Genomic DNA, 15,054 nt, shown 5'->3' with positions numbered 1-15,054 from the left:
ATTGATACTTGACCTTTCGAAGGGTTCCGGCTAGAACAAGCTTTTCCATCTTTTGGCATTATGCAAGGCTTCTTTTCAGGGCTTGACTCCGTTTCTTTTGTATAATGGGCTTAACATCAGGTGGGATCCATAACTCATGTTTCAACAATGCTACGAGGGATGCCGGTCATATCTTCGGGGCATCAAGCAAATACATAGTGCAAGAGCAGCTTTTCAAGGTATGAGAGGGTTTCATTGTAAAAGTTAGTGTTTACCCTTATCCCCTGTTGAGGATATTTTGGGTTTATGTCCAACCCTCGTATATCGTTTTCGTCCTTTCTTGAGCTTTCCCCTTCAACCACAAAAGCTTCTTGGCTAGGTTGAAGGGTTGTTATCCCTTTTTCAATGAGAAACTTCACAGCGCCTTGGCCAACTGAAACTGTCATTCCGAACACACTTTGCCATGGCCTTCCTATGACGATATTATAGTTGGAATGGATATTGATTACCGCAAAAGTGGGTTGTTCGGTTCGTCCCTTTGTTCTTTCGCTGAACAAACGTTAGGGGTTATTTGGCCTAAAGGCTTAGTAGGTATGTCTGCGATACCTTCGATGGAGGATTCAGGCTGTTGAAGCTTTGAACGCTCATCGTCGCTGAGAGGGTTAAAGCGTTTCAAGCTTTTCATCAGCTGAGAGGCTTAAAGCATTTCTCAAGCATGATTTTGGAGGATTCAGACTGTTGAAGCTTTGAACGCTCATTGTCGCTGAGAGGGTTAAAGCGTTTCAAGCTTTTCATCAGCTGAGAGGGTTAAAGCTTTGTTTTCAAGATCGACCATGTTCACTTCCTACTTTTATTCTTCAACCATTTTGTCCTTGACCCCTTTAACCAAGTGAGCAAGTTCTAAGTTGACGGCTTTTTCGATCCTCTTTTTGGATTGGAAGCAATTATTGGTATGGTGACCTTTCTATTCGTGAAACTCACAATACTGGCTTGATTATTCCAATCTTTTGTTTTTTGGCAAAGGTTGAGGAGGGCAGAAGCTGTGTTTTACCCCTTCGGTTGTCAAGATCTCTTATGTAGCCTTGGTTAAGGCTGTAAAGTTTATGGTTTTTTTCTTGGCTTGGAGGGTTCCGGCCTTCAGGCCTTCTGGAATCCGAACCTTTGAACCGTTTGTTATAAGAGCCATACTAGAAGCTCCAGTTAAGAGTCTTTTATTTTGTTCTTTGATGTCTACAGCTTATTCTCCTCGAATGTGGGCTTCAGCCCTTTCAAGTGTTTCTTCAAGGGTTTTGGGCAGACATTTATTGAAGTATCTTGTGAAATATTTGGAATTTAGCATTCATGAACCTTGCAACCCTAATCTTTTCATTGGTGTAAGTTAAATCTTTCTTCTTGTAACTTTCGATGAAGTCTCTGAGACGTTCATCATCACGTTGTTTGGTCTGGAAGATTATCGTGGCGTCATTGACATGCCTCTGTTGTTATAGGGAACTTTTGCTAAGATCGTCAAAGGTCTGAACGCTTCGTCCAGGAAGGTCATTGAACCATATGCGTGAAAACCCTTCAAGGGTTTGCATAAACATGAGACAACATTCGGAGTTGGGTCATTTTTCAATTCTTGCAATCCCGGCGAAGATTTGAAGGTAGTCTTTAGTACCGTGATGGCATCTTTATCTGGGTTTGAAACTTGTAATCAACGATTTGTTTGAGAAGCAAGACAAGTATGTTAGGCTTGTAGGGTTTTGAGAGGTCTTCTACTACCCTTGAAGCTGGGTAACCTTTTGAGGTACCCTGGTGAGTGGTTGGCACTTGGTTGATGAAATTAAGGTCAAAGCCTTGAAGGCTTTCTATGGCATCGTCCACTTTTCACGTGCTGCAAAGGAAATTTTTTCCATCATCCGTGTCATCAGCTAGGGTATAAGGTTAAAGCCTTAAAGGCTTTCTGATGGTACTCATGAAAGATGTCATCATCTGTGTCAAAAGGTTAAAGCCTTAGAGGCTTACTGTATAAAGCATTCCCATGGATGTGTTCATGACCATACCACTAGCCGAAGGCAGGGTGGCCATGGCTTGTTTTCACGAAGTAGCAATGGGAGGGAGAACACTTGAAGTTGGTGACTTACCATAATTGATCAAGAGTGGTTTTATGCCCCATAGGTGCACCAGCTGTAACGGGTTGGTAGGTAAATAAGGGAAAAGCGGTTGGACTTGGCCTCCCAAAAGCTTAAAGGCTTAAGTGGTTGGTCTGCCACACTAGGACCAGCTTCAAGGTAAGATGTGGCTGAACGTGAGCTGCTAAAAGGAAGAGATGAAGGGCCATGTGATAATGAGGGTTCAGATTCCTCATAATTTAGTCTTATTCTCACCCTTTTTTTTCCTTTCTAAGCTCACATGCTAGTTGAGAAGAAATCTCAGTCGTAAGAAATTTCTAGCTACTCCCTCGGGTGTTAGATCTATGCGTTCCGGCGTATGCATTGCATCGATTTGAGTAGGTGCAACCCCTGACCGAGACGGGGTTGGTGTTTGAAAAGAAGTGAACTCCGGGAACATATCCCGGTGGAGTACTTCCGGGAGTAGAAAGAAATGTAGATTTGACCGGTGAGATCCGACCGGAACTTGGTGTTAAATCGGTGTTGTTAGGAACCTGATTTACCTGACCGAGAGACTCGCTTTCAGACATGATGTAAAGAGAAAATGGAGCTACACAACTGGTCTTTAAGATAAAGTTAGCGGCGTAGCCCCGCGGTGGGCGCCAACTTGTTGATGCAACAAATACAAGACCAAGGCCTGTAGCGATATCTCTGGGTAAAAGGGTTCAGGGGTTAGATTAGCCTAACGCAGGTCGTGGGGTCCCCCCACGTTTGCAAGACGTGGAGAGAGGTTCACTAGTATTGTTTTTATCCTCCTTAGATCTTGAGCTGATTAGAAATCAACCCAGAAAGCGATCGTTGGAGAAGATGAATTATTTAGTGTGAAGAAGAGAAGCAAGCATGAAGCTAATTCTCAAGAGGGAGAAGGAGAATCAGAGAGTTAGGGTGATATCTGCTGATCCTGGGGTGTTTTGTGTGGTGAAATGGCCTGCATTTTATAAAGGAAGGTGTTTCTCAAAGGAGAAACCCGTGACTAGTGAATTTGTGCTTGCAGTGAGGGGTTTGCCCATTTTGGGGGTTGAAGGGTTTGGACCTGCGGACAAAAGGGTGTGCTCTCCCACATGGTCTGGTTGCAGCTGGGCAGGAGGTTTCACACGTTAAGTGTTGATGTGACAGGACACTGTGCTTGTCCTTTTTACTGTTTATGACCGTTGGAACATTTCCGAACCTTTTAACCTTTTAAGCTGTTGTGTCTCTAATCAGTTTATTAAGGTTTGAGCTACCCCCGTCATCAAAGTGTTAGGGAGTTTATTTAGGATTTATTATGATATGCTTTTAAGTTGTCTAAAAAAGTAATATTTGTTACTACACAAAGTTTCATCACATTTACACGTGATATGTTTATAGTATGGTTTTGGTTCCAACTTTTTGAAAAATATAATTTTAGTCTTCAAAGTTTACCTTCCCACCATAGAGCAAAAATGTATACCTTTGGAAGATCAATCACGAAATATGTAACGAACTCTATCAAACTTAACATGATAAGTTAAAATATAAAATTGTACAAATTAAGCTTTATGTTTTACCTTAATTGCAATTCATATCTTTCATTATAAAATCGGCCAAACTCAACTTTTATGTTCATGTTTACATTCTATAACTTTTACAACTAACGTCGTTCAAAACTTCAGTTAAGTTACCTCGCATGCTTTGCATGTGAGGGTACTATGGTCTTTTATAACATAAATATTGATTTATACAAAAATATTATTTATAACATAAAGGTTGATTTGTGCAAAAATATTATTTGTTGATAGTTATATATTTATATATATAAACAGGTAGAGGTTCCTGTAAAAAATGGGTTTTTTGTGAAAAAATGTAAGAAAGAATCTACACCATTAGATCTTTGATCTAATGGTTGAAATTATAATGGAAAAATTGTAAATAATGTTTACTATTAAACATATTAATTTTTTAGATTAAGGGTATACATGTAATTTAACATTTTTAAATTAAGAAACTAACATTAATGCACATGCAACTTCCCCCGTCTTTTTTAAACGTCAATAACTAACTTTTTTTAAAACAACTACACCATAATAACGAGCGTTTTTTTATCTTTAATATGAGTACCATATTGCTATACTTATATAGAGAAAAAAATAGGCAAATTGGATTTAAATAATCCCAACTCACTGCCACATCAATTGCCACGTCATCAAAAATGCCACGTAGACTGCCACATCAGCTGCCATGTCATCAAAAATGCCACATCATGTTGGTGCATGCTTCTGTCGACTTCATCTTGTATCGAGTCTTGTTGGAATTGACACTTTCAAAGGGTTTAGTTTGAAGCTGAAAGTTTGAAGCTGAAAGTTTGAAGCTGAAAGTTTGAAGAGTGCTGAAAGTTTGAAGGAGTCCGTTTGAAATGGTTTCGTTTGAAAGATGTCCGTTTGAAATCGTGTCCGTTTGAAAGGTGGCATGTCACTTTCAAACGGAAGGGTTGATCCTATAAATAGCCTTCAAACTTTCTCATTTGTAATGTTCTAGTTTCCGACGCCGAGGTGCTGTCGAAGTGTCTACGTATTATAAATTGTTACAAGATCAGTAAACAAGACATTTATAGTGAATCCAAGCTAAACGAAGACCGAATCAATGAATTCCGCCTCTGATTCTGTCTGAGCGCTCTTCTGATCGACTCGTCAGGTCGTTTCACGATCCTACACATCAACTGTCACGTCATATGACACATCAGCTAAAAGGGCCACATCAGAAGCCACTCAGCAAATTTTTAACCTAGTTAGTGTTTTTTTAACTGGGATTATTTTACAAACAAAAGTGAATAGTTCGGATTATTATTGGTGATTAAATGAGTTGGGATTATTATTGGCCAATAACAGTGAGTTGGGAATATTTAAATCCAATTTGCCAAAAAAATATGTTTCGATCAGATGTTTTATTTTATGTTCATACAGTGGTGTTTTAATTGTATTGTGATTCAAAGCGTGGTGTTTTAAACACATATTGAAAACATTATTTTTTTTATCTACTGGAATGTAGGTTTTAAAACACCATGGTGTTTTAACATATGGAATCTGGAACATCTACTAGCATGCAGATGTAAAACACTATGCATGCATGTTTAAAACACCATGTACAATAACCATACTATGAACATTATACTAAGAATACATTCTGGAAATGGAGGTAGTGTCTTTAATAGTGTTATATACTTATTGAATGGTGTTATATAATTATTGAATGGTGTTATATATGTGCTAAATGGTGATTTTGCAGTGTTATTCGTAGTGTTTTTATAGAGATCTTTAAAATGGTGTTATATACTTATTGAATGGTGTTATATACTTATTGAATGGTGTTATATAATTATTGAATGGTGTTATATAATTATTGAATGGTGTTATATACGTGTTGAATGGTGGTTGCAGTGTTATTCGTAGTGTTTTTATAGAGATCTTTAAAAAAATCATGTTCCTAGACATAAGATGTCGGTTATGGAAGGTTTTGAATTAATTGAATCAATAATAAAATTACTTGTTTACCCTTATGAATTAATTTAGACTAAGGACGCATGTCATCTCCACAATATTTCTCACACTTCTCACATTTTTAACCTTTTCTACAATAACCTTACCCTATATAAACATATATCAAAAATAGTTTTAAATTTATTTAATTAAAATTCTTATTTTAATAATTATATAAAGTAAATAGTAATGACAAAATAAATTACTTTTATATAAAGTATAAATAAAACACAAATTCTTATAAAATAAAGTGATTATAATATCTGGAATATTTTTACAATTATATATAAATATAACAGACTTTTTATAACTACTCACACTAAAAAGTATTTTTTATGTATATGTAAGTATAATTTGACGTGTAAAAAAAGTCGTTAATAAACATCAGTAAACAAATTCTAAATATATAATATGTAAATAATACAAATGCAATAGAAAATAATAGAATGTCTTAAAACTTGATTGGTAATATAAATATTCTATTCTGGTTTGTAAGAAATATGTTACCATCTTTAACAAATTATATTTTAGTACTTATCAAATCAGTACATTCAATTATTTTCTATTGCATTTGTATTATTTACATATTATATATTTAGAATTTGTTTACTGAAGTTTATTAACGACTTTTTAAACGTCAAATTAATTTATTAGTTTCTTTTATCGATATAAACCTGCCTAATATTTTGTTTTTATAAACACATACTTACATATACATAAATAATACTTTTTAGTTTGAGTAGTTTTAAAAAGTCCGTTATAATTATATATAATTATAAAAGGATTTCGGATATTACAATTACTTTATTTTAAAAGAATTTGTGTTTTATTTATACTTTATATAAAAGTAATTTATTTTGTCTTTATTATTTACTTTATAAAAATATTAAAATCAGAATTTTTATAAAATAAATTTAAAACTATGTTTTATATATATAAATATATAATTATTAAAAAATAATATTTTTGCATAAATCAACCTTTATGTTATAAATAATTTTTTTTTGTATAAATCAACCTTTATGTTAAAAAAGACCATAGTACCCTCACATGCAAATCATGTGAGGTAACTTAACTGAGTTTTGAACGGCGTTAGTTGTAAAGGTTATAGAATGTAACAAAACATGAACATAAAGATTTGGTTTGGCCGATTTTATAATGAAAGGTATGAAGTGCAGTTTAGGTATAACATAAATGTTGATTTGTGCAATTTTGTCAAAGTTAAATGTTAGTTGGTGTTAGGGCAAAAAATGTGTTTCCACTTTCCATTTTTGATTGCTTTTATAAACATTATGAATTAAACACGAAAAAAATGCATTCAAATCCATTATCGGAGTTGCTTAGGGTCTTTAAAATCGCCCGCCGCTCGTCACTCGCTCAACGCTCGTTCGGAAATTGCTCGGAAAATGCAAACGAGCCGCTCTGCTCGATTCGGTTTATAAACGAGCCAAGCATGAGCAAAGGTCCGTTCGCCTTTGTTCGGCTCGAATTATTATTTTTAATTAGTACATATACACATACATATATAAACATGTATATACACATATAGTGCGAGGTTCATTGGTGTCACACCCCAACCGATGGCGGAAACATCGGGATGAGACGAAATGTGTATAGATTGCTAGAGACTTCATAACACTATGTGACAATATTTAATTAAATTCAAATTTCATTGCAAGTGCTAAATTGTCATACAATATTCAAAACAAAATACAACATTGTTTCAACAAATAACATAACATTAAAAGATAAATAGATTAAAGGTGTGTATCTAGTCCACCCTAAACTTGTTTCATCATTCATCCATACTTCAATAATCAACCTGCAACATGTATTAAAATAGAGTTTCAATGCAAAGGCAATGAGCGAGTATACAAGTTTGTTTACATAGCATAATAGAATAAAAAGGCTCAAATCCAACATGATTCATAATATGTGAATTACTAGTATGCAATTTTGGCGTACACTATGATCAAACCCAAGAATCCAACGCATAAAATAGCCTAATCCCAATTGATAGCGGGATGGTAAATGTTTAACTTAACAATACCCCAAGTTTAACGGGCGGTGCGTAAATCCTATAGCGCTATAATTATTAAGGTGGGCTAGCAAAGTTAATGAGCATATACGTTCCAAATCGTTCAAATAGAGCATACAAGAATCATAAGTAAAGCACATTAGTTTCATGTTTGTACAAGGATTGAGTATGTTTAGTTTAGTTTAAAGATGTTTGCATAATTATACATGTTGCATCCCAAAGTGTAAAGGGGAAAAAGGGATCGAGTATACTCACGGTTTACAAGTCTTGACTTGAAGTTCCGAGAGCAAGTTTGGTGGATGATTTTAGCTTGGAGCACCTAGTCCTTCTACACGAGGAAACGTAGGTGTGTGAGTTTGGCGTTTAACGGAAGATTATGAATTTGGAGTTTAACATAACATAAAGTATGATATCAAAATAATCCTCTTTAACTTACACTCTTATATGACACTACGTAACCACTAGGGTTATATTGTATTTCATGGGTAGTATGCCCATCAGAATCATACTTGGAGTGTTAAGTCTTAGATGGTATTCTACTACCTTAACATATAAACACAAGTTTAATATTAAAGGTTCGAATAAGTGTATATATATATTAAGTTATGTACTACATATTATTAAGTTCAATAATTCAAGTAGGAGGTAGGAGGTTAATGTCTCCATTTAGGCACCTCGAGTTATTCATGAATGTCATGTATGGGGTAGGAAGAACATGCTTCCATTTAGGGACCCCTTGAATGTTCACCACTTCACTTGATGTAAAGACAACCAAGGAGGGTCACGAACTAGGGTTAATACAAGTATGTAAATAATCTAAACTAAAAGAAATCATCAAATCATGTGAGGATTTTATGTCGGAACAACCCAAGTTGTTCCACAATCACTCATTCATCAAAGTCTAAGCTTAACATGACTTGTGGGTTAAATACCCTAACAAAATAGAAAGTTTATGAGGTTTAATCATCTGATTTAAGTGTCTCAACCATGTTTTTAAGCTTAACCAACCATAAGAGAGGTTGTAAGCATTAGGACATTGGTGTGAGATGTGTTAAACACAAGTTGGATGAAGTTTAAACAAGTATGTAACAAAACAGAAAGTTTTTGGTCAATTTCAGAGCAATTCCAGGTCTGATTTCTCCAAGGAGAAGTCAAGGAATCAAACTCCATGATTAACCAAGCAAGTAGGAAGAAGAATCAAGTAATTTCGTTAAGAAATGAGCAAGTTATACCAAGTTTGGTGCAAGAGTATGAATCTGTCCGAAAATGCAAATTCTTGCTTGAATTTGAGAGTGTTTTGGAGAGATTTGAGAGTGATGAAAGCGTCCAAGTGCTTGGAGGACCTTGGGTACTTATAGGAGAGTGATTAGGGTTGATTTGGGGGGGGGGGGGGGGTTAACTAGTGCTAAAACTCGGTTTAAACCAAAGAATCCCGCCCAAAAACGAAGCTGGTCGCGACTGTCCATTTTTTCTGCAGACATGAGGTCCAGGCGGCCCGCCTGAGGTATCAGGCTAAGTCCACGCGGGCCGCGAGCCCTTTGTGGTTCCGGATATAAGTTTCATTTTTTACAATTTGGCCCCTGGAGTTGTGTATTTGATGCTTTTAAGGTATTTTAAGGGCCATATTTGCCACAAAGGCATAGTTTAAGATATGATTAAGTATGAGGAGTATAAACCAAGTATAATCAAGCGTATAAGTATCAAATCAAGTGTCGTCCTCGTTCAAAATACGTTCAATGCATAAGTTTAGTTTAATTACAAGTTTCGCACATAGTTTCCAAGAATAACGATTAACATCGATTGATTCACGAAGTCGAACATACGAGCATACATTGAAGGTGTATAACATAAATGTAACAAAATACAAGCTTCATTAATGATCCAAGTCTCGGTTTGATAATGATTACAAGGAAAGGAACGATTACGAGAATACAAAGTTTCCAAAAATAGAAATACGAACCAAACTTTCTATAAATGGAAATTACAAAAGAGCCGGGCGTTACAATTGGGGAACACTAAAAAAGTGGGGAAACAGGGAACACTTTTAAAATTTTAATATAACATGTTAAAAATCAATTTTTTTTAAAGTTTTTTTCAGCACTTCTCCTTATAAATACTTTTAGAATCATTTTTAATAAACAAAATCAAAAACTAAAAATATAAAAAATAGTTAAAAAAAGGGTAAAAAAATTTATAAAAATTATTATTTTTTATTTCGAATAGTTTCTACCAATTTTTATAAGGAAATGCACTGAGAAAAAATTTAAAAAAAAAATTAACATGTTAAGTTAATTTTATAAGATATATATATTTTTTAACTGTTTTTAAACATTTTTTTTATTTTTATTTTTTGATTTTTTTATTAAAAATGTTTCTACATATATTTATAAGAAAAAGCGTTGAAAAAAATTTAGAAAAAAAAATAATTTTTAACATGTTAAGTATATTTTTTAAGAGTGTTCCCCGGTTCCCCACTTTTTTAGTGTTCCTCAATGAATCCTCCCCTACACATATATACACAAATATAAATTATACATACATATATATACAGACACACCTATATATATACACACATTACACAAACATATATACTTGAATATACATTAAATTTATAGTTTTATATATACCACTCTATTAGATTTTGGTTCGCTATATACAAATTTACAACTATATATATACGTACTAACCCAATCACGCCGATATAAATAAGTTAATATCAAATCTAAAAGTTAAAGCCTAAACCGATAAACGACACATTACTCATTGCCTCAATACTTCATGTCGTTACCCTAAGTCGATCGTCTCCTGCTCTCAACGTAATTGTTCGTGCAATATGATCATCGTCTCGTCGACCACAACATTGAATTTATAAGAAAAATATTATGCCACGAAATGTGTATGTTTTTAAAAACATAAAACTTGAGACCAAACATTGTCACTATCTCTCCCAGCAAATTTAAATCGGCGACACGGTTGTCCAAATTGCTCGAACTTTGCTCGGCACTCGCTCGGAACATTTACTGCTCGAAAAATGTTCGCTTGATTTGAGGCTCGGTTTTAAATGAGCCACTCCACTCAGTTCGATTTGTAAACAAGCCAAACACGAACAAAGATCTGCTCGATTCGGCGTGACTCGTAAACAGCCCTAGAGCTACTAGCACACATTGACATGCTAGGCTACTTCTTCTTTGAAAGTGTATTTAAAAAAGATGCCACTAATCATGCACCCAATAACTAAAAAGTAGACAATTGATACACTAGGCTACACCCTATGGTAAAAAATTTATCCCTCGGTAAAAAAAATATCCTTTGGTAAAAAAAAATGTTGCTGACCAGCTTAGCTACTCATAGATCACCCAAAAGCCCAAGCTTACCTCAAGTTTGAAAAGCTATGAGACAATCTCTTATGCTAAAGAAGCCGAACTCGAGCTTGACTCACTCAGCAACCATAAATATTTCTAAATAGTTGACCCAGATAAAACAAAATATAACAGAATTATAATACCAAGAACAAGAATCTCAATCCATTATTTACACCTAAACAAAGAAAGTAATCATCTCTCAAAAACGATCTAAGTACTTAAAAGAAAACACAATAATAACATCCGAGTCTAAGGGTAGCGTTTCCAAGAGTTGTCTTCACGGTTGTTCCTAAACGCACAACAGCCGATGGAGTAGACAATGATGAGAAACACGAGGAAGACCACATTCAGGACAGCAACCTTTTTCCAGTCACTCTTTATGTTATCAAGCAAGCCAGCCTTGCATGATTGGCAGTTGTAGCACAGGATGTTTTGATCATTGTTCCAGGCATTGCAGTCCGGGTTGGTGGCTGCTGTTGTGTTGGTCTTGGTCCAGCTAGTTGGGCTCACGTAGGTGAAACCACAACTGTCTGCAGGCTTGCAGCAACCAGACTACGATAACATAACATTAATCAGATTAGACAATATTTGAGAAAACCGGTTAGATTATCAGTGAATTTTGACCCGTTTACTTATAAAACGCTTTCCGGTTAAAAGTATGTTTCATAAAAAGATCAGGTTCGTTCAACTAGAAATATATATGTCAACTAAACCTGTGGTCACTTTTCTATTTAAAAATAAAAAAGCCCATAGCCCATCATGGCTTTTTCATTACCAACTAACTCAATTTTATAACCACAAAAGACATTTTTTGCATCCATAAAGGTCAAAGTCAACTTTTTTTTTTGCGTAAAAGGTTACTTACTTTAGTATACTTTATAAAGAGGCAGTTTCATAAACAAATACTTTATCACCATAATTCCAACTAGTCCCACATGGACCCTTTGATGTTGTATAAAACCAATGTTATTAAAACCGTAACATCAGAACCATGTAAAACATCGAGACCATGAAAACCATCAGTACGCAGGTTCGTTTGGCTCGTTAAAACCGGTTGTAATTTTAATCAAAACTGGTATAAACGAAATTACATATTTACTAGTATTACTCAAAAAATTACAACTATATAACCATTACATACTTCTCTTTCGTTTTAAACTCTTAACCTCTATTGTACTAATGCAAGTCTAGAAAAATTATACATCTAAAATAAGTTTATAATCTATATAATGTATTATAATCTAGTAAATAATTTATACACACAATTATAACATTTGTCAAAACAGGTCTTATACCAAAAAGAGCTACTTTACATAGGGCCGGCAAAACAGGTCTTATCATGTCTAATGACAAGAGATGAATACAACTTATTTAACTACTTTATACCTCATGTGATGAATACAACTTATTTAACTACTTTATACCTCATGTCTGTTAGACAATGGTATGTTTTATATACCAAAAAGAAGAAAGAGTAAATTGCCAAAATCGTCCCTACAGTTTGGGCATATTTGTCAGTTTCATCCAAAACAATTTTTTTGTACCATATTGCCATTCACTTTTATGATTTTTTGGTATTTTCATCCAAACGTTTAATTTGCTTTGTTTTTTCAGTCAGACATTTGGATGAAAATAACAAAACATCCAAAAGGGACGATTTTGACAAAAAAAGTTAAGACGTTTGGATGAAAATGGCCAAAAAACACAAAAGCGAAGGGGCAATATAATACAAAAACGTTGTTTTGGATGAAACTGGCATGGCCAAACCTCATGGACAATTTTGACAATTTACTCAATAAGAAATAATGGAGCCTAAATTTCTAATTTTTATTATTTAAAAAAGTATAAAATTAAATAGTGTAATTTTCTTAAACAGGTGTCTAGTCCAGGGGCGCAACTTTGTAGGGGCCGGGGGCACCGACCCCCGAACTTTTCGCTCAACGTATAGAATTTTTTTTTTTTTAGGTATATACGTTTTCTACCCCGGTTTTATAATTTTATTAGGTATATACGTTTTCGACCTTCAGTCTGAAATCTCAAACTTCGTCACTGGTCTAGTCATCCCTACTTTTACACATATCATTATTTTTTAATCATAACTGCACCAAAATATAGATCTAGGTCAACCTATTCATGATGTTGGCACAAAATTCACACCTACTCTAATAATAATAATAATAATTCAACACCTACAATGATCATCAACAACTTATTCAATTTCTCAATTGGTAACTCCACATAAATCAGATCTTCAGTAATTAACAAAATATATAACGAAATCAAAACATAAACAATTGAACAAATTACCTGAATAGCAGACAGATGCCTGTTATAAAACTCATTAACCGGAACCGGAGCACCACTAGATCCGTCATCAATCAAGCTCTTACACACCTTACTATCCTGCAAACAGCTCCTAATCTTATTCCAATTCTTCTCACTACTCACACGGTTCTGCAACCACCCGGAATAATCTCCCAACCGGTACTCCTTATAACCTCTACCGGAAACCACCTCACCGGCGCCTTTATTCGTCACAACGAACGCAAAAATGGTGAAACAGAAGAGCAAAACGATGAGTAAGAACATGACAAGGAGGTAGACCCATAGGAGCCATGTCACGCGGCAGCACGCGCCGATAAGGCCGGCGAGTGAGACGATCATGAGGAAAACGCCGAGAGCGATTACTGGTTTGTCGAGAAAGCGTTCGCATTCGGAAGTGCCTTGGCGTGAGAGCCACACGCCGCCGATGAGGATGGGGATTGATAAGAGGAAGGTTATGAAGTTGAGGATTCCGACGAGATTGTTGCTGAATCGAACCATTGTTGTGAAATTGTTTGTTTGTTTTGAAAAGGTTTGAGACTTTTTGGTGATGAAAAGATGAAGAAAAGGTTAAAGCAAAAAAGATGAGTATGAAGTGGAAGGGGGATGGGTTTTTGTAGTGTTGATTGGGTGAATTTTATAAATGTTTCCTTTTGATATGAATGTAGTGTATATTATACCCCTGTAGTATTTTTTTTTTAATGGTTAACGAATTCTTTAAATAGGTTATTGGCGAAATTTATCACATCGGGATACACTTGTCTCTGAACTGGGGAAAACCCTCACCTAGGGCCGAAGCCCTTGAAAACCCACCCGAAGACACGACAATGCGGTGAGATAAAACCTGCTCAGTTCAAGGATCAAACTAGCGATCTCCGCCTACTCGCCTAGTCTTCCCCCTTACTATTTCTTATTGTATTTTGGACTTCTAAATATTATTAGTGAAGGTAATAGATTATTATAAAACAAAGTGTACGCGTTTTCTTAATCTTAATCATCAATGGTATTGTCAAATTTGTTATACTCTCGGGAAGGTTTTGCGAGGGAGAGAACACCGCACATCATGACCTTGCAGGATTAATGTGACCTAGCTCTCATGTCAGTTGTGTCTCTTTATATTTCTCTCACTATTTATTTTAAAAAGAAAAGGTTGAGGTGAATGAGTGATGGAGACGAGAAATGGTGATATGGCAATAGCATGGTAATGAGCTAATGATATAACATGGCTTAATCATGTTTATAAAGCAAATTCACCGCCTTGGCCAATTTGATGTGTATGTACAATGGCGGAGGATAGTGTAAAATCGGGGGTGCACTCGTCCCCCGAATGTTTCTATTAGAAGTGTAAAATTTCCTGTTTTTCGTCCGAAAATTTTAAAATTATATAGGATTGTCCCCTCAATCATTTTGCCTAAATATTTATATAATATATAAATTAGGTCCCATGACTTTCCGCCCCCTCGAAACTTTTGGTCAAGCTCCGCCACTGTATATGTATATATGGTATGGTATGGTTTATGATAGAAACCGATTTACTGGTTCGATTCACGGTTTGGAACTTGAAATCGGTTGCGTGTTTTAAATAATTCTGTTCTTTTTATATAAAAATTTGTGAGTTAATGTAAAGGTTTTTTTTTTCTACTTGTAATTTAAGCATGTTCATAAATTGTTGAAATCTACCAATCACCCAATTTGAAACAAAATAGCAGGTT

The 15,054-nt window shown here is 35.0% G+C and overlaps 1 protein-coding gene across 1 annotated transcript; it reads right to left on the bottom strand.

The window, feature by feature from the left end:
- Nucleotides 1-11,134: 11,134 nt before the first annotated feature.
- LOC110940307 (tetraspanin-8) lies at nt 11,135-13,933 on the bottom strand. The gene is made up of 2 exons (XM_022181851.2): nt 13,328-13,933; nt 11,135-11,572 (listed from the first exon to the last, which is right to left on the bottom strand). The coding sequence occupies exons 1-2, from the start codon at nt 13,841-13,843 to the stop codon at nt 11,270-11,272; spliced, it is 819 nt and encodes a 272-aa protein (XP_022037543.1). The 5' UTR covers nt 13,844-13,933; the 3' UTR covers nt 11,135-11,269.
- Nucleotides 13,934-15,054: the final 1,121 nt, after the last annotated feature.

The sequence above is a fragment of the Helianthus annuus genome, chromosome 5 (assembly GCF_002127325.2).
Source record: "Helianthus annuus cultivar XRQ/B chromosome 5, HanXRQr2.0-SUNRISE, whole genome shotgun sequence".
In the NCBI taxonomy this organism is placed as follows: Eukaryota; Viridiplantae; Streptophyta; class Magnoliopsida; order Asterales; family Asteraceae; genus Helianthus; species Helianthus annuus.
Note: the sequence above shows the minus strand (reverse complement) of the source record. Positions and strands in the feature narration are given on the sequence as shown.

Coding starts and splice junctions, on each gene's coding strand:
- LOC110940307 (XM_022181851.2), bottom strand. CDS start 13,843: ATGGTTCGATTCAGCAACAATCTCGTCGGAATCCTCAACTTCATAACC. Junction 11,573..13,327: donor GGCATCTGTCTGCTATTCAG/GTAATTTGTTCA, acceptor ATGTTATCGTAG/TCTGGTTGCTGCAAGCCTGC.